This window comes from Mercenaria mercenaria, chromosome 13 (assembly GCF_021730395.1).
Source record: "Mercenaria mercenaria strain notata chromosome 13, MADL_Memer_1, whole genome shotgun sequence".
NCBI lineage: Eukaryota > Metazoa > Mollusca > Bivalvia > Venerida > Veneridae > Mercenaria > Mercenaria mercenaria.
In genome coordinates this window covers 46,893,899-46,914,067 of record NC_069373.1, presented here as the reverse complement: position 1 = coordinate 46,914,067, position 20,169 = coordinate 46,893,899, and the positions used below count along the sequence as shown (strand labels likewise).

Sequence of the window (20,169 nt, the reverse complement as noted above, 5' to 3'; positions counted from 1 at the left end):
ATAGCCCGAAGTCCCATGTAAGAGTTTTTATTAGGTCCGGACAAATATATTCTTCTTCTCCACATTGTACTGAGAGCTCCTCCAAATGAATTGATAGTGGAGACAGGAAATCCCTTGCCTGAAAGTGATTTGCTCTTGTATGCTACAAAGATGAGCAACAAATATTAAGGAAGCTGTTCAAACGATTTTGTTTTCATGCCAACACAGACAAAAACTACTGCAGATTTTCCGCCTTTGAAATCATTAAAAGTGCAAATATTTGTATAATTATGTTAATTTAAGTTTTAGAAATTACGTCTTCAAAGAAAGAGCAAGTTTGAAAATTTTCTCCCGAATTTCAAGTGCCAATTAAAGTAGCTGTCAGTTTTATTAAGAAAATTGGTATAAATCATTATAACACACACGCGTCCCGAGAGCAATTATATTTGAAACACTCTACAGTTTTTTTGATACCTATTATTTAGCAAATATGGAAACCTAAAGGCTGTTTGAATATCTTTGTTTCTTTCATTTGATCGTAAGAGGTGTTAAAAGTGCTATATTCAGGATATTTTCGGTGCGTATTCTCCGAAAGTAAACAAATAGAGCTGTTAGCGTGTTTGAAGAAAATTTAAACTATTCTCTAGACCTCTTGAAAACTTGTGTAAATTGTACAATTATAGCTTCAATTAACAGCACATTGTATAAAATGTTTTACATTAAATAAGTGAGACTTGTGCTCAAGTCTTACAGACTTGCCATAATAAAATAAAACAATTTAGTCAGAATTACACTATAGCATTTAAATGTAGTTCCTGTCTTTCCTTTTAGAACATTATATTAAGTATTTTTAGCTCACCTGTCACAAAGTGACAAGGTGAGCTTTTGTGATCGCGCGGTGTCCGTCGTCCGTCGTCCGTCCGTGCGTGCGTCCGTGCGTGCGTGCGTCCGTCCGTAAACTTTTGCTTGTGACCACTCTAGAGGTAACATTTTTCATGGGATCTTTATGAAAGTTGGTCAGAATGTTCATCTTGATGATATCTAGGTCAAGTTCGAAACTGGGTCACGTGCCTTCAAAAACTAGGTCAGTAGGTCTAAAAATAGAAAAACCTTGTGACCTCTCTAGAGGCCATATATTTCACAAGATCTTCATGAAACATGGTCAGAATGTTCACCTTGATGATATCTAGGTCAAGTTCGAAACTGGGTCACGTGCCATCAAAAACTAGGTCAGTAGGTCTAAAAATAGAAAAACCTTGTGACCTCTCTAGAGGCCATATATTTCACAAGATCTTCATGAAAATTAGTGAGAACGTTCACCTTGATAATATCTAGGTCAAGTTCGAAACTGGGTCACGTGCCGTCAAAAACTAGGTCAGTAGGCCAAATAATAGAAAAACCTTGTGACCTCTCTAGAGGCCATATTTTTCATGGGATATGTATGAAAGTTGGTCTGAATGTTCATCTTGATGATATCTAGGTCAAGTTCGAAACTGGGTCATGTGCGGACAAAAACTAGGTCAGTAGGTCTAAAAATAGAAAAACCTTGTGACCTCTCTAGAGGCCATATATTTCATAAGATCTTCATGAAAATTGGTCAGAATGTTCACCTTGATGATATCTAGGCCAAGTTCGAAAGTGGGTCATGTGCGGTCAAAAACTAGGTCAGTAGGTCAAATAATAGAAAAACCTTGTGACCTCTCTAGAGGCCATATTTTTCATGGGATCTGTATGAAAATTGGTTTGAATGTTCATCTTGATGATATCTAGGTCAAGTTTGAAAGTGGGTCATGTGCCATCAAAAACTAGGTCAGTAGGTCAAATAATAGAAAAACCTTGTGACCTCTCTAAAGGCCATATTTTTCATGGGATCTGTATGAAAATTGGTCTGAATGTTCATCTTGATGATATCTAGGTCCAGTTCGAAACAGGGTCATGTGCGGTCAAAAACTAGGTCATTAGGTCTAAAAATAGAAAAACCTTGTGACCTCTCTAGAGACCATACTTGTGAATGGATCTCCATAAAAATTGGTCAGAATGTTCATCTTGATGATATCTAGGTCAAGTTTGAAACTGGGTCACATGCCATAAAAAACTAGGTCAGTAGGTCAAATAATAAAAAAACCTTGTGACCTCTCTAGAGGCCATACTTTTCATGGGATCTGTATGAAAGTTGGTCTGAATGTTCATCTTGATGATATCTAAGTCAAATTTGAAACTGGGTCAACTGCGGTCAAAAACTAGGTCAGTAGGTCTAAAATTATTAAAATCTTTTGACCTCTCTAGAGACCATATTTTTCAATGGATCTTCATGAAAATTGGTCAGAATTTTTATCTTGATAATATCTAGGTCAAGTTCAAAACTGGGTCACATGAGCTCAAAAACTAGGTCACTATGTCAGATAATAGAAAAAATGACGTCATACTCAAAACTGGGTCATATGGGAAGAGGTGAGCGATTCAGGACCATCATGGTCCTCTTGTTGCGTATATTTTTTTCTTCTTTCTGTTCATAAATCTTCAACCGAATGGTATTATACCAAAGTACAAAATAAAATCGAGTGTTTCAGTTCATTTGCGAGAACATGTCAGTACGTGTAAAGAATTCAGGACCACTGGTGTTTTGTTACTAAAATCGTGAAAAACAGTTGTAAACCCATTCCAAATGAACATACTGAAAATAGTTCATTGAGTTACCATAATAGCTTTTCTATTTGTTTTTGTTTTTCAGTGACTTGAACCATAACAGAATATCGTCCACCATTGAGGATGTGAACGGGGCATTCACAGGGCTTGTAAGATTGAAGAAGCTCAGTTTGATAAACAACAAGATCAAGACGATTACAAAGCAGGCGTTCACGGGGCTCGAGAGTGTGGAAGTACTGCTGCTCGACAGCAACAATATCACCTCTATACAAGGAAACTCATTTGAACCCCTCATCCAGCTACGGCAACTGTAAGATATTTCATATGGTCTTAATTTTGTCTTAGTAGACTGTGATTTAATGCAAAAATATTGTACTTCGCAAAACATTGGATGCCCAAATAGAGTACCTCTCAATACAGTGAATTGATTCAAAGTAGTTTAGTGGTGATGAACTGTTATTTATGATTTACTTAATTAATATAGCAGAGTTTTTGTTTTTTTTAGTGTTGTCTGCTCATCCCGCATGTTACGGGTTTGAACCAGGCTTGATCTTTCCATGTGATGCAAGTACATGGCATTTTCCAAAAAAAATAAAACTTAATTAAGTGGTTCATACATGTGTCAAACCAATTTAGATCATTTCATTTTGTTGGGATATGATTTGGTGTTTCTTTTTGCAAAAAACCCCCAACAACACCTATTTCATTGGGACACAACATTTTTGATTTTTGACAAAATTCAAAAAAGAAAAAATAGTTCTCTGTAAACATTTATGATTTAGCAGTGGGCATAGATTTTACTGCAGTGAAAGTAACTCAGACTTGCGGTTCTCGTGGAGGTAATGTGTTCTAGCATTGAATATCACAGAGTAGATTTTTACTCAAGAATATGATAGATTTTTTTTTCCAAATTGAAATACAGGTAGAAGTCAATTTGTTTGTTTATTTTTACAGATCTTTCAACACAACCAGCCTGTTTTGTGACTGTCAGTTGTCATGGGTACCAATCTGGTTACGAGACAACAACTTTGAGCATTCAGTGATTGCCAAGTGTGCTCATCCGAGTAATGTCAAGGGCAAGAGCATTTTTGTGGTCGACTCTAGTGAATTTAAATGTGGTAGGTATTTTCTGCTTCTCAGAAGTTGCTCAGTTTCTAGGGCTGGTGGACCTGCCGTACTTTCTTGTCAAGGAAAGATTTAGACCACCAGATTTGAAGGTTTTAAACCAGTCTAAGATCTGAAGTATCTGATTGGTTTATTTTGAGTTCAGTCTTGAAATCAACCAGTGACATAGCAGCATTCCGAGACTGGTCTCCAAACTGAGTTTTAATCTTTGGACCCAGTCCAGAGGTCTCAAGTGTTGTCCATGGACAAAGCAAAATGTTCACCTGAGAATTTGACAAAAGATGTTATGTCTTTAAAGTCTTTCATCATGCATTTTTGTTTCATTCATAAGGGGAAGTTGTCAGATACTTGCAGAAGACAAATTTGTTTTAGTTTTAAACAAGGTAGAATTTTGATCAGTATGCTTAACTGAAATACATGTACTTAGCATTGGTTACTGTGCGATCACTTGACAACCAGACAGCTTGGTCCCGCTTTTTCCACATTTTGCTAAAGGACAAGGAGTGTTTGAATATGTTTTTACTTGATCAGCAGTAGAATAAGTAAAAAATTTACTGTTAAATCATAGATATTCGTGATCATAAATATTCGTGAGGTCTAATTCTAGTGGATTTTGTGGTTATATTGAGTTCTATGTGAAATCATTTATAATAGTGGTATTAAATATGCAGAATGTTGATTTTATTCATAACCTAGGACTCAACTTCTGTGGAACAATAATTTTGTAATTAAAACATGAGGAATTAAGCTAAAATTCCTGTCTTTCGGTTATGCAAAGGCTATTTTACAATATACAATTTTGATCAAATACTGTGAAATCATTTTTATTTGTGTAGGACGAATTTTCGCGTATTTTGCGCTAGAACCAATGCGCGAATTTAAGACCGCGCTAATATTATTTTTTAATTTTTTTTTCATTTATAAATTGAAAATGCACGAATTAACGCCCACACGAAACAGTCCTTTTACACGTTTGCGCGAAATTTTATGCCAGTGAATTTAAATGATTTCACAGTATTGAGCCCCTAAAACTGACGACAAGTCAAAATAGTTTTAAAGGCTTGTGACCTTAAGGCATTTGTTTTGTCAACATGTACTACTAAATATCTCACTGAAAGAATTTCACAATCTATTAATTCATTTGTTAAACGATAAAAGATAAGGATAGCAATGTTATATTTTATATAATTATTTCCCTCAAGATGTTTTCTGATTACAAAACTTCATTAAGGAAATGAATAGCAGGAGCTGCTAGCAAAAAATCATTGGTGCAGAGTTATAAAATATTGAGTTCATATTTATAACGTAATTGCTTTGCAAAAGGCAGAATGTTATAATTGCATTTCTGTATTTTGCTTGTAAGTCATATCTCAGGCTTCTGCGACCTAATGGTGAAGGTCGCTTACATTCGGTCGTTTGCCAATCACCGCTGTGTGTTTGAAACTCCTCGAGATGTAGAAATTTGGCATTAGGGAGCCATCCAGGTGGCTTACTTAGAGAAGGCAGTTGGTTCCATAAATGTGCCAGTCCGAGCTTGAAATTAAGCTTAGAAAGATGACTGGTGTCTTCACCCACTGTTTAAAAGCTGAAAATTTGTACTATGACCTGCACTTTATCACTGTGACTTTAAACATGTCAAATTTGAACAAAAAAAAAATACACAACTTGACATGTTTTACAGATGGTCAGTTTTTGAAGCCAGAGATTTTCTTGAATCCAAAGACGCAAGTGGTTCTAAAAGGGGACAACATCACGTTAAACTGTTCAGCTGCTAGTACAGAGGCACAAGGATCTCCCACACATTTTCAGTGGCGAAAGGATGACTTTGTAAGCTTTTTTAGGTTGTTTGCATTATGTCTATGGTTGTGAAGGAGGAAGGGAAACAACTCTTAAGTATTTTGCAAATAAACATGAATGTTTGTGTTTGTCTCCCATACATACTGGCACTAAATTGAAAAATAAAATTTTTCTGCAGTATGCTGTTTAATACAAGTTTAAATAGTAAAAAACACTGGAATAAAACTGTTAATAAAGCACTGGTTATGGTTGGTTTCTTTTCATTAAGAGGTATATCATGTTTAATATAAAAACATAGTAATGGAAATATTACTTAGGCAGTTAATTTTTGTCATACTTCTAATATTAATGTTACTTTTGTTTAGGTACTTTCTGATGTTAAGACTGAGGATTATGCGGTCCGTTCGGGGAATCTTACACATTACACGTCCAAACTACACATTAGTAATGCGCAGGATGTTGATGCGGGCAAATACCACTGTGTTATATCCAATGATTATGGTTCGGCTTACTCCAAGAGAGCCAATATTAATGTCTATGGTAAGTTTAAAAATCAAACAGATACTGTGCGATTTCTGGGATAAAAACTGGAGTTCAATATAATTTAAAAAACAGATTTGTCATTTTATTAAGTTTATAGAGCATTTTTGCGTTATTGAAGTTTGTACAATTTACTAAGCTTAGTGATTTAAGTTTGGATATGTAACTATTAATGAACATTTTATTTGGCTACAACTGTCACTTCCTATTAAATTCAAAACCTGTACACAGTATGTGTGAACTTTAAATGAAAAAAAAAAGCTTCAAGGCTGTAAATAGATTTTAATATATTTTGCTGTTATTTCCAGTATTTCCAAAATTTACCAAGCGTCCACAGAATGTGACTGCGAAGGCTCGCACTGAGGCCACCCTTGTCTGCGCAGCTGAAGGTCAACCAAAACCTACGATCACATGGCAGAAAGACGGTGGGTTTGATCACTTTCCTGCGGCACAAGAACGCCGTATGCATGTGATCCCTGAGGATGATCATTTCTATATTGTGGATGTTAAAGCAGCAGATGAGGGAATATATAGCTGTATTGCAAAGAACGAAGCTGGAACCATTGTCGCTAATGTCACTTTAACTGTTCTTCGTAAGTATCAAAATTTCTTAATGATGGTTAACATATGATTGAGCAGGGTATGGACTTTACACAATTTCCTTAACAGAGCAATAATGAAGAAATTGACCTGTGGTAAAAATGATAGTATCTCAAGCAAAATGGTTAGATTTGCCCATAAGTAAGAGCAGAAAGTTATTTACAATATCTTTTTGAATTACAATGCTGTATTTGTAAAACTGGTATGTGAATTTGGAATATTCTTTGTATTACTGTGTCTCAAAGAGCAAAGAATTATTTATGTGGCAATTCGATGTAAGCTGTGTTGAATTGTGTGTTGTCAATAATAACGACTTGTAATTTTTACAGAAACCCCCTCCTTTGTTCGGCCTATGGAACCTAAAGAGACTCGTGTGGGCACAACAACCGTTATGGAGTGCTTAGCTCAGGGTAGTCCTCAGCCCAAACTGACTTGGTACCATGATGGCGAACCTCTTGTTCTTAGTCAAAGGCACTTCTTCACTGCTGAGGATCGACTTTTGGTCATTGTTGAGACAAAAACCAGCGATGCTGGCGAATATACTTGCGAGATGTCAAACACTCTTGGTACTATTCGTGGCACATCAACATTAACTGTAGTCACAGGGGCATCGCGAGGAGATCGCGAAGAACGGAATGAGAGTTCGGGTGGTGGGTTAGACGATGAGTCGACTACAACGGGTATCATCATAATAGCTGTTGTTTGTTGCGTTGTGGGAACCTCGCTTGTTTGGGTTATAATCATATACCAGACTAGAAAACGTCAGGAACTGTACAGTGCCACACCAACAGATGAAACAACCCTCCCGGGGGAAGTTCCCAGCTCCGGGTATATGTCCTCGGATAAAGAGGGCAGTTACACACACGGAATTCCTGTGACTTCTTTACCTGCCTACCAGTATCATGAAATGCAGATGAAGGAGTCGGGTTATGAATCTTCTTCTGGAAGATTTAGAGCAGCGCGCTCAGCGGCCATATTTCCTAGTGATGTTGATCAAGATGAGTTACACAGTTACAACATGCTAGCGGGAGACGGTCGGTACTTGGAACAATCTGATGGTATGAGTTTTAATATATCAGTTCTGAACTCTTAAAGTTACCTGTAGGACTAAAGTGTAATTCTCTTAACTGACTCCATTTAAAGTGTGTGTTGTCAGAGTATTTAAATTTGGCTTTTTGATTATTTTCAAGTATGTTTGACTCTAGAATACCAGTTGTAAGTAATACTTCAACAATAAAAGATACAACACAGATTGCTTGTGTTTGCAAGGGGTTGAACAAAATTCTTACATAAATCTAGGGTTTAAGGCAATCCAAAAAATAAAGAAATATAAGGAACAATGGCTGGGAGCTACATAAATTGCTTTCACTGTAATTGATAAATCATTCACATTGTAACTGATAAATCATATATGTTTTAATTCTCTTTGTTTTAAGTTGTGAAATCTTTAAAGCAGCTTGGAAGTGCATGCAGGAAGAGTTCAAATGCTGTATTAACCTTTACCCTGCTAAATTTCTAAAATGGACTGGTCCCATTATTCAGTTTGGGCATGCCACTTATTATTCAAAGGTGTGTTCACTGAAAATATACTGACTGAGTAGCAAATGGTGTAGACCATGATCAGACTGCACGGATGTGCAGGCTGATCTTTTGTCTGCACTAGTCGCAAAGGCAAAATCAGTTGCTGCCAGCAGGCTAAAGGTTAAAAGATAGAAAAGAAAATGAAATACGTTTTATACCTGATGTATGTTATATTTTCATTTGCTTTGGTTTTGCAGAAAACAGTTTGTCCAGTCAAGAATATCCACAGAGTGAATCAGACTCTTTAAAAAGTGATGGACATAGTGTGAATAGTTCCCACTCGAGTCAGCAACAGATTTTAACCACATTCCATCCCCATGCGGCCAGTCAGGAACGTTTAGGGACGACACGGTCCCGATCATGTTCCGTAAACCAAATTCCTTGTGATAATAATATAAACACAGACGCTGATACAGTGCAGTGCGAAAATACAAATAAAGACAACTCTGTATCATCTCAAACTGATGATACGTTAGGTGATAGTTGTCTCCCTTCATACAAAGAGATTATACATCCAAATGTGAACTCACGATGTAGAAAGTGTGGTGAGGAAAGTTCACATGCAGACGTGCATGAATGCAAGCATAATAATCCTCCTGTACCTCCAAAGCCCTCCAGATGGCGCCACACAAGACACAAAGGACACTCACACTTTGATCGTGCTCAGCCACCAGGGATCTCACGAAGCAGTAGTGATATTCAAGGTATGATTTTGTTCTTATATTTATTTATATTAACTATTTCGCTACTGCTTTAGATGGGCAAGTTCTTCATACATGTCTTTCTCTTCATGTAAATGCAGTGCCTCAAGTTACACATCTATTTTTTTTGCATTCTTTGTAAGTATGCCTCCTCAAAGTCTGAGAAAATAACAGTTAATTTATAAAAAGTACTAGAGTCCAGTTATCTCCAAAGAGACTGAGGTTCGTGCACTGATAATACTGTATACATGTATTTGAATTTCTTTCAATTGATATTCCACATGCTCGGGACCTGGGCATTGACTCTTTCTGACATTATGCTGCTTTTATATTATAGTATATTATATATAGATTTATATAGCGCCCTTTTCATGATAAACACATTCAAAAGCCCTTTACATATTGCAAAGGCAGTCGCTCAGGGCTCATCCTCTGCTAGTACAGACAGCAGTCTGACCAGAGGGACAGAGTGAGATAAAGCTCCCAGAACATAGAGAGAGAAATCCTTTAAATACAGCCTGTCCGGCTAACTTAGCCTAGCTCTGTGAATAGACAGTCTGGTTCTTTAACATGCCCATTGTATAGCACATCAAGTGACCTTTCCTGGGAAGAACCAGTACTGGCCTCTTAGTTAGGTGGAAGACACTCAAGAGCATCTCAGAAATATCCAGTGCCTGGACCGCGATTCGAACCCCTGACCTCTGAATTGATAGTCAAGTGTGTTACCACAAGACCACTGTGCCAAATCATTCTGTGTTTGTAAAATAGTTTTCATTGATTACTGTAAAATCATTGATATTTGTGGGAAACTAACCTTTGTGGATTTCGTTTACTTGTCAAACTATGAAATTCAATTCCAACTTGCAAGCAAAGTTCACATTCTTTTACCTTAATTAGTGGAAATCCATGAATTTATATTTCAACAAAATTTTAGGCAAAAACATGGAATTTTATACCCAGAAAATCAGATGATTTCAAAGTAAGCAGGGTAGTCATCATTATTCATGGGTGATTAATTTCATAGGTTCCGCATTTACATCAATCCGCAATACCCTAATGAATATATCGAGGGTTCAATGCAATAAGGGCATATCTACATATAGTTATTATATGTAGATACACCCTTATTGCGTTGAACCCTCGATATGTAAGTACCATTTATCTTAAAAAATTTAATGTCCCAAGAATTCTTGTTCCAACAGAATTTGAGAAAATATCGATTTTGACCAGAACAGTGAGTATTCAATATTATATATTATAATTGAGCCGTGCCATGAGAAAACCAACATAGTGGATTTGCGACCAGCATGGATCCAGACCAGCCTGCGCATCCACGCAGTCTGGTCAGGATCCATGCTGTTCACTTTTAAAGCCTATTGGAACTGGAGAAACTGTTAGCGAACAGCATGGATCCTGACCAGACTGCGCGGATGCGCAGGCTGGTCTGGATCCATGCTGGTCGCAAACCCATTATGTTGGTTTTCTCATGGCACAGCTCATATAAATTTTATGCCCAAGTGAATAAAGTTATTAAACACAGTATTATACATGTTTGCAGATTACATGTATGAAGAAGACATTCCCCCTCCACCACCTCCTCCACTGGTGCCGTGCTCTGGTGTCTTTGTTAGACCTGGTATGTATACTTTTCTCTGTTGTTAAAATAAGTATAGATAACAAATACATATTATAAAACATTTGTATGAATTTCTGAAATGTCTTCCGAAACAAATCTTTAAAGAATATTCCGTTAACATTAAAAATGTCTACTTCAGGAACATTTGATTCTTCTATTTTACTAAAAGAAAAAAATAGAAAAGCTGTGTAGTTTAAATGTTCTCGATCAAACTTTCATCTATTTTCATATGTTAAAGTATAAGTGAAGATATTTAAATTTATCACCTAAAGTTATACTTTAATATGCCTTTTAACAGTGAAAAAAGAATCAGTTTGATTTCTGACAGATAGATTAAATCTGACAGTGTTTATTATTTCAGAGTACAGCGGTGATGAAGGTGTATACCTCACTAATGGCAGTCCCTACGTTCCTTATTTTCATCCAGTCAATGCTCCGTGTGATTGTCACTTACATTATGCTCCTCCCCCTACACACAAACATTCTCGAGACCACAGACAACATACCTCCAAAGATGTTGCAACAAACAATTTTTCAGTTCCTCATAACCAAAGACTTAATGGTGTTGTCGGGTGTGTGCATCATCATATCGGAGCCGTAAATCCAGCGTGGCAGGGACATGCGTACACGTTACCATACATGCCGACGCACCAAGTTCCGCAGATGCATGCAGCACCTACCAAAGTGTCGCCGCGACAACAACAGACTCACCATTCAGCTCCGCGGCACAGAGAAACTTCAGCGGGCCAAAAGCTATCCAAGTCGCCAAATGTTAACTCACCGAAAACAGACTCTTCAAATTCATAGCATATGAATTGTTATTTATGTTTGTCACAGAGTTACATTATTTATTCAGAACTTTGTATTATAAATTATTAACAATAGCTTTAAAAGATTATTTAATTGTTTTTCCATGTTGAACTTGTACAACCATGTAAATGCAAAATTGAATTTAAAATGCATAATTAGCCAATGATATTTAAGTAATATTAAATGTTTTCACACTCCAAATTAAATCTAGTTAAAGCATATTTGTTTACAATAAACTTACCATTTCTTGAAACAGACTGAAAAAAAATGTCTGTCTCCTGTTTAGTACAATGAAATGAATGACAGAATCAAATTGTTGAGATAAGTTTTTCGTCTCTTCTTAAAATTACTTCAGGTTCAATGAATGTGTAAGTTCTGTTGTTGTTTTTTCTGTTAAATATTGAATCTTGTTACACTACAGTATTTACTGAAGAAAGATCATTTTTGCAATTAGAACCTCTGTTAGATACGAGGCTCTGTAACACGAGTTGTTTGTCAGTATAAATTGATTAAGTGATATATAATTAACAATTTGAAAAGGCGGTACAGAAGAGTAATAATTTTGAAAAGAACTTTGACATATGTGTTTGTTTTCGACAAGACCTAGTTGGTTTTTTTTTTGTTTTTTTTTTTTTAAATATTTAGGCTTCATAATTAAAGTGAAAGTAATATGTAATCATAAATTTGCTACAGCATTAATACTAACAAGAGTCCTGTATTCATCAATTTTTAGACAAAGACTTTGCATTCAGCTGTAGTTCTAGTGGTCTTCCTTTTTCTAGCTCATTGGAGTCACCTGTATCAGTATTTTTACATAGAATTGATGACTTTTATCAAAGAATTCTTGTTCGTAGTAACTCTTTCTTGCAGTTTCCTCCTTAGGTAAGACCTTGGGTTACTTGTTAAACAATTACATTAAAACTTTTAGAAGAATACTTCTACAGCAATCTTTTAAACAAGTTTTTGTTTTAATATCAGCCGATAAGCATAGAAATATTAGACTGAAATACATGCGTCTTAGAAATCTCAGTCTGAATATTGTGAAAGTTTTAGTCACACATAGAATTGCCTATGTTGACTGGTTCAGTTTTGTTCATTTACCAAAATTACCTCAGTTTAAGTGACTGGCTTCATTCTCAGGTTGACATGACGATCAAGTGTTCTCATTCCGTATTATTATGTCTCCCACATCACTTTGGTGGGAGACATATTGTTTTACTCCTGTCTGTGTGTCCGTCTGTCTGTCACAAATCTTGTCCGCGCTCTAAATCAAACAGTTCTCATCCAGTCTTCACCAAACTTGAACAAAATAGGTTTGCCTTTAAGTCGTCGGCCAAGTTTAATAACTAGCCAAATCGGCCCAGGCACTTTGGAATTATGGCCCATCGAAAATTGCTCAGTACACAGATGCCAGTATCCACACTGTAAATCATTGGTGCATGGTTGATGCCAGTATCCGCACTCTAAATCATTGGTGCATGGTTGATGCCAGAATCTGCCAGAATCTGCACTCTAAGTCATTGGTGCATGGGTGGTGCCAGTATCGGCACTAAGTCATTGGTGCATGGTTGATGCCAGTATCCGCACTCTAAGTCATTGGTGCATGGTTGGCTCAGATACATAACTATTCAGATGATTACGCAGTTGTGGGAGACATGCGCTTTCCTCAACAGCAGTTCTAGTTGTTTCATTAGTTACCTCCATTGTCAGACTGCTCCTACAATTGTTACTTATACAGCCAAATACCCCGTCCCACCCACCTTGGGACATTGCATTTTGCAAAAGGGGATAGGGGCGTTTTTAGTGGCCAGATTTCAAAAAAAAAAATGTGTTAAGTTGAGGGAGGTACACTTGGTAGTGACTGTGAAGCGTTTAAAAGTATTTTAATTATTTCTGTTTGCAGCAGTGATATGGTACCATAATCATTTCCTGTGAAACAGCCATTTTTTTATCAAGTTATTAGATACAATTTACAATGGAAGATCATTATGCTTTAGCTTTTAGTCTTTTGCAAGCAACATTTTAAGTTCAATTATTATTTTTTTGTTTTTAGTAAAATAAGTTGGTGTAATGCTTATTCAGTGAAGGTTGAAGGGAGGTAAATCTTATATATATATGTTAATGAATAAGGGAGGTAAATCCATTTGTTTGTATTATGATAGTAAGGTGGTAAAAACTACTTAAAATTCTGGTGCTGCTTAGTTTTTTTTTTGTGCATTTTCGATGGCATTTTTGATTTTGAAATCCAGATTATAATGGTGTTTGTTGAATGTGTTGATAGTTTTTTAGCTGATATTTTTATTAGTACATGTTACAAAGATGTAACTACAGTCTTTGTATGATCATATTAGAAACTGATATTATAATTGTTAGATAGAGAACAAACTTGAACGTATACATGGTAAAACATTGTGATAATTGTGAGCATATCATTATATTCACTCTTATCTAAAGTAACTTGTATCAAATATATATTGATACATTGAAGTGTTGTAGAAGAAAAAAAAGGGCATTGTGATTTTTTTTTTTTTTTTTTTTTAAAAGATGAGAAACTTAATGTTATATTGTGTATCCACTCACAGAAATTTTTATCTGGCTAAAACTTTATGGACTTACAGCATTCGGGATACTTGTCTTTTATGTCAAAATTTTATGTTGTCTGGAAAACATCCGAGTTGGGCTGGTTTTTACTGTTTGTAGTTCGTTTTCTGCTTGCGAAATTCCAGTTAGGCATACATTATTTTTTTCACAAATAAAAATGAATTGTGAAAGTAGTGAAAATTATTTCCTAGTGAATATTTCATAGTACTTGGTCCAGCTATAGCCAGATTGAAATGCAGTACTGGCTCGTAATCTACATGATTTGCTGGAAGTCCGATAAACATGAATAAATTATAAATCATTTACAGATACACGATCATGCAAAAAAGTGTCTTTCTATGTTAACAAAATGACTTGCATGTGTGGTAAAAGTCATTTTGTTGACAGTTTTAGCTAAAAATTGGATGTAAGCAGTTCAGAAATTTTTAATTGAAATGTATGTTGATTTAAAGTGAAGCTTTCGAATATACAAAATGGCAGTTCATAAATACAACTAAATTTTTTATGGAGTTTATTATTTTTGTACGTGTTGCAGGTCCTTTTGATGTTGATTTGTATAACTTGCACTACCTAACGCCAGTAGTAAAGATTATTTTTGTTTATATATACTGGAACAAATTAGTCTTTATATATCGGTATTAAATAAGAAATTTGTCATATGGAAATAGCTGAAAGTGCTCGATGTTTATATAAGTCTGTGATGAATTTAATCTGTAAAAGATTTTGATACCATACTGTTAGATGCTTATTTTCTGTGTACAACTTCTCTTCAGTTTATGGTTTAATTATATTATCTGTTTTAACCAAGTTTATAACTTTGAAACATTGGTCTTCAATCAAAATTTGCTTGTTTCCTTTCGAACAAAAAAATAAGCCATTCCATGAGAAAAGCAACATTGTGGCTTTGCGAACAGCATGGATCCAGACCAGCCTGTGTATCCACGCAGTCTGGTCAGGGTCCATGCTGTTCGCTTTCAAAGCCTATTGCAATTAGAGAAATGTGCAGTTGTGCAGGCTGGTCTGGATCCATGCTGGTCGTAAAGCCACTATGTTGCGGCTCAAATGATGATCTTGATAAAATCAGTTGCCAAATAGCAATTGTTACCATATTGTGATCAGGAAAGTTTCACGGAGTTCGTAAGTAATTAATGGCTCCGTTTAAACTGCATCAATATAATAACACTTATCTTGAAGAGAGATGTTCATAGAATATAATTACGTATCATGAAAAATATAAACTGATGATTTATTTATGTTTAAGAACTTATACCACATGTTTTGGTATTGTTTCTCCATTATATGTGGAGAAGTAGCCACCAGTTAACTTGTGGAGAACCAGAATGTAGTAAAGGCATAAATTTTGAAAGAAGGGCAGGTATGATGTTAAATTCAAGCTCCAAAACACATACTGGTATTTTTGATGTTACAGAATACTTTTGTGCTTTGTAAACTTTGGAATTTTATTTGATTTTATTTGAAGAAATTCCATTATGTAAAGGGAATTGATAAGAATTTTATGTTTGAATGCACAATGAGATACGGGTAGAATTCTCACAAATATTTTATGTTTTAATCAATTTGGTTGTGTTTGATTTGTTTAATCAGTTGACTGCAACTTTTGAAATTTACAGTTTACATTTTCAAACCAGTTTTAAGCACACCTTTTACTAAATATAAAGCTTTTACACTTATTATTGATGTTTTCTGTTGTAAAAGGTGTTTAAGAAACATACACAAAAACATAAACAAAATGTGTATGATTTGAATAATAGGTTGTTATTTTTGTTACACACGTGTACTGATATGCCAAAGATTTGTATTAAAGCGTAATATTTAATGAAATAAGAATGAAATTCTTTTACAATTTGTCTGTTAAAACAGCTGCTATGAGGACAGTTTGTTACATATTCTAAACTGTATCAGTGATAGGCATTCAGGGTATTCCCCACTTCTATCTGTGTTGTTGATTGTGGTATGTACCGCATCACCAGTCATGCTTGCCGGTTAAGGAATAAGTTTTTTTGGACGTTATTATTTTGAGAAATATTTCTTCTTCTTCTTCCTTTGTCTGGGAAATACTTTAATTAAAATAAAAATCTGTTTTGTTCAGTTGTTAAAAATGATTGTTATCCAAGTGTACATTTGTGGCTAACATAGAACTGAAAAATCTTGAAAATTGATATATATTCTGTTCTAGTAAGATTTAGTACTTTAACTTTGGGCTGAAAAATGTTTCTGTACCTACAGTGGTATATAGACAAAAAAAATGGTTGAACCAAAGGAGGCATAGATAAAAATATGGTTCTACCAAAATATGATAAACAGCAAAACAAATATTAGTCACAGTATCAAACTCTAGTTAGTTTGACATAAACCCAACAACAAGATCAATTAACATTAATGAGCCGCACCATGAGAAAACCAACATTGTGCATTTGGTTTCTCTAATTGCAATAGGGTTTGAAAGCGAACAGTATGGATCCTGACCAGACTGCGCAGATGCTGGTCTGGATCCATGCTGGTCGCAAATGCACTATGTTGGTTTTCTCATGGCGCGACTCAGTTTTATTCTGTAAAGAACAAGTAAGAATAAGTTACATTTGTTGATGTTTTATACGTGGCAGCTGTTTTAACTTCAAATTTGTATAGACAGACTCTGTAGTAAATAATTTTTGTATTGTAGATTTTGAATTGTATTATATTGTATTTAATTTGAAACTTATAAAATTGTTTGTATAGATAAACTAAGAAAATTAGTAAAATATTAAAAAAGAGAGAAAAGAAAAACAATAAAACATGAATATAAAACTTGTCTTTTTTTCTGGTATTGGTCAAAAATCTATAAATGTATCTTTGCCTTGATTGAAAATGCTATGATACATTGTACATGATTAGCTGTAACCATTGTGAAGCCTGTCAAATAAGGTTTATAGATGAATAATGTCTTAGCATGAGACCTTGTAACCATAATCTAAAAATTGGAAATTGTCAACTCAGTCATTTATTGCAGAGTTCTATCAATGCACTTTTCAAATCCCCGATCTAATTCCTTCTTTATTCAATGTAAAAATCCTTGGTTATAGGGAACTTGGTTATAAGGAACACTTTTTCCTGTCCAAAAATATGAAATTCAGTGGAAAACACCTCTTTATAGCAAACAGACAAAAAGAATATGAATTATTAAAAACCGGAAATAAACAGGAGAATCGCTGATGACGTCAGAGTAACGTCGGCACTTTCACGCACATAAACACAAATTATTTCATTACTATGATCTATAGTTTGTTAATTCATGGATACGATAAAAAGAAATATATAATATCATCATTAACATTTTCCAAATACTAGACAGTATTATGCCTCGGTCTTTAAAGTAGAGTGTAGAAAACTCACTTGTGCTGTTTATATCCCTACATTTGTAGAGACTCGCAAAAAGAATTATAATCAACGTAACCAAATAATACAACACCCTTATTTCTGCGTATTTGGATGCATACATTTTGAAAAAGGATGCTGGAAAATCCCAAACGTGATTCCCCGGGATGCATATTTTTTGCCATGCGCGTGCTTGCTTAATTCACAACGAATTACATTAAGGGAAAACAGTTGCGCCTGTCAATCAAAAGGCAGAGTTTACGATGGCTCTTTTTGCTCCTGGCAAATCATAGATCCACATTATCCAATAGGTGAATGGTTGATTAAGGTACATGTAGTATTGTGTGTTTACTTAATCATCAACACGCGACAAACCACTCTGATTATGTCACAAATAATTTTGTTTTTAACACGCGGCATATTTAGAAGTTTTGAATTCGCTGCTAATTGCGATAACTGGATTAAATGATGATTTAAATTAGAATGTTTGCAGGACAGTCACAGGTCTTGATTATGTTGTTTTTCATAGCCGTTCCTGAATCAATTAAACAATAATTGGCTCACATTGTTTTCAGAATGGATGCGATACCGAACATATTCCTTTTGTTGGTATCGTTTGGTCATTTCAAATATAGTATTTCCTTGTGCAATATAAATATAAAAAATGGACAGAGACTCTCAACTCTCTCACATAAAGATTCATTGTCGGTCCGGAGTGAGAACACAAAGTTGTTTTCAAACATCAGTCAAATCGTGTTCGCTATACAAATTGTGTTTGTTATACCAACCTCGGTTACAAGGAACTAGTTGGCTATACGGATATAAGGAACTTCAGTTATAAGGAACAATTTTTAGCTTGACTTTTCGAAGAAAAAGTAGAGCTATTGCACTCGCCCCATTGTCGGCGTCGCTGTTGGTTAAAGTTTTTTATAAAGTCAAATATCTCTGTTACTGAAACAATCCCCATAACTCTGATTTGAATTTTGACAGAATTATGCCCCTTTAACTTAGAATTTTGGTTAAAGTTTTTGATAAAGTCAAATATCTCTGTTACTATTAAAGCTTTTGACTTGAAGCTTAAAATAGTTATTTACTATCAAAGTCTACACCAGGAGAAACAATCCCCATTACTCTGATTTGAATTTTGACAGACTTATGTCCCTTTTTAACTTGGATTTTTTTTTTTACTGGCAAAGCTCTAATTCAGAGTCAAGCACTGAGTAAAGTAGAGCGCGCTGTCTTACGGACAGCTCTTGTTTAAGGTCCCAAGCTGTTCCTTATAAGCAAGGTTAACTGTATGGTAAATCCACGACACATCTGGCACAAGCACACAGACATGGCACTACATCACCTTTGGCACAAGTACACAGGCGTGACACAACAGCAACCCTGGCACAAGCACACAGACCTGACACTACCTCAGCTTTGCCACAAGATCACAGGTGTGACACCACAGCAACCCTGGCACAAGCACACAGACATGACACTACATCAGCTTTGGCCCAAATATATATGCATGACACCACAGTATGCATACTTACATGGCACTACATCAGCCTTGGCACAAGTACACAGACATGGCACTACATAAGCTTTGGCACAAGTACACAGACATGGCACTACATCAGCCTTGGCACAAGCACACAGACATGGCACTACATTAGCTTTGGCACAAGTACACAGGCATGACACCACAGCGACCCTGGCACAAGCACACAGACCTGACACTACATCTGCTTTGCTACAAGTACACAGGCATGACACCACAGCAACCCTGGCACATGCATACATACATGGCACTACATCAATCTTAGCACAAGTACACAGGCGTGACACCTCAGCAGGCCTGGCAAAGGCACACAGACATGACTTTACATCAGCTTTGCCACAAGTACACAGGCATGACACCACAGCAACCCTGGCAAATGCATACATACATGGCACTACATCAGCCTTGGCACAAGTACATAGGCGTGACACCACAGCAACCCTGGCATAAGCACACAGACCTGATACTACATCAGCCTTGGCACAAGTACACAGGCGTGACACCTCAGCAGCCCTGGCACAAGCACACAGACATGGCACTACATCAGCTTTGGCACAAATACACAGGCGTGACACCACAGCAGCCCAGGCACAAGCACACAGACATGACACTACATCAGCTTTGGCCCAAATGTACAGGCATGACACCACAGTAGCTCTGGCACAAACACACAGACATGACACAACATCAGCCCTGGCACAAGCACACAGACATGGCACAACATCAGCCCTCGCAAGTACACAGGCATGACACCTCATAAGCCCTGGCAAAACACACAGACATGACACTACACCAGCTCTGGCACAAGTACACAGGTGTAACACCACAGTAGCTCTGGCACAAGCACACAGACATGACACAACATCAGCCCTGGCACAAGTACACAGGCATGACACCACAGCAACCCTGGCACAAACACATAGACATGACACTACATCAGTACAAGCATACAAGCATGATATCATGGCATTTCTTGCACGATTTGTAGCTGACATGTATTTAATTGATAATTTTTTAAGTGACCTAAATGTATTTGCTAAATTTTAGGATTAAAATCTAAAGTAAAAATGAGGCATGGGAAGGGGAGCTAACTTTAGATAAAAAGAAAAGTTAGGAAGAATAACCTCCCCTGTATTTTTGCAAATGGCGTCGAGATTGAAAAGGGATGTAACTTTAGATCGAGAGCAAAAAAGGATTGACCTCCCCTGCAATTTGCAAATGGCGTCATG

General features: G+C 36.0%; 2 protein-coding genes across 2 annotated transcripts in view; one reads left to right on the top strand and one right to left on the bottom strand.

Moving 5' to 3' along the window:
• LOC123530351 (leucine-rich repeats and immunoglobulin-like domains protein 2) overlaps nt 1–16,824 on the top strand; it is a 57,483-nt gene extending 40,659 nt beyond the window's left edge. Inside the window, exons 11-19 of the mRNA XM_045311119.2 lie at nt 2,711–2,935; nt 3,580–3,743; nt 5,432–5,577; nt 5,913–6,087; nt 6,396–6,680; nt 7,017–7,745; nt 8,466–8,972; nt 10,528–10,605; nt 10,967–16,824. Coding sequence (XP_045167054.2) covers nt 2,711–2,935; nt 3,580–3,743; nt 5,432–5,577; nt 5,913–6,087; nt 6,396–6,680; nt 7,017–7,745; nt 8,466–8,972; nt 10,528–10,605; nt 10,967–11,412 — 2,755 coding nt within the window. The 3' untranslated portion in view covers nt 11,413–16,824. The remainder of the gene's footprint in view (nt 1–2,710; nt 2,936–3,579; nt 3,744–5,431; nt 5,578–5,912; nt 6,088–6,395; nt 6,681–7,016; nt 7,746–8,465; nt 8,973–10,527; nt 10,606–10,966) is intronic.
• A 31-nt stretch (nt 16,825–16,855) lies between these two features.
• On the bottom strand, nt 16,856–19,935 carry LOC123530352 (uncharacterized). The gene is made up of 2 exons (XM_053520872.1): nt 18,933–19,935; nt 16,856–16,929 (listed from the first exon to the last, which is right to left on the bottom strand). Exons 1-2 carry the CDS (start codon nt 19,933–19,935, stop codon nt 16,856–16,858), a joined length of 1,077 nt encoding a protein of 358 aa, XP_053376847.1.
• Between the last annotated feature and the right edge of the window lie 234 nt (nt 19,936–20,169).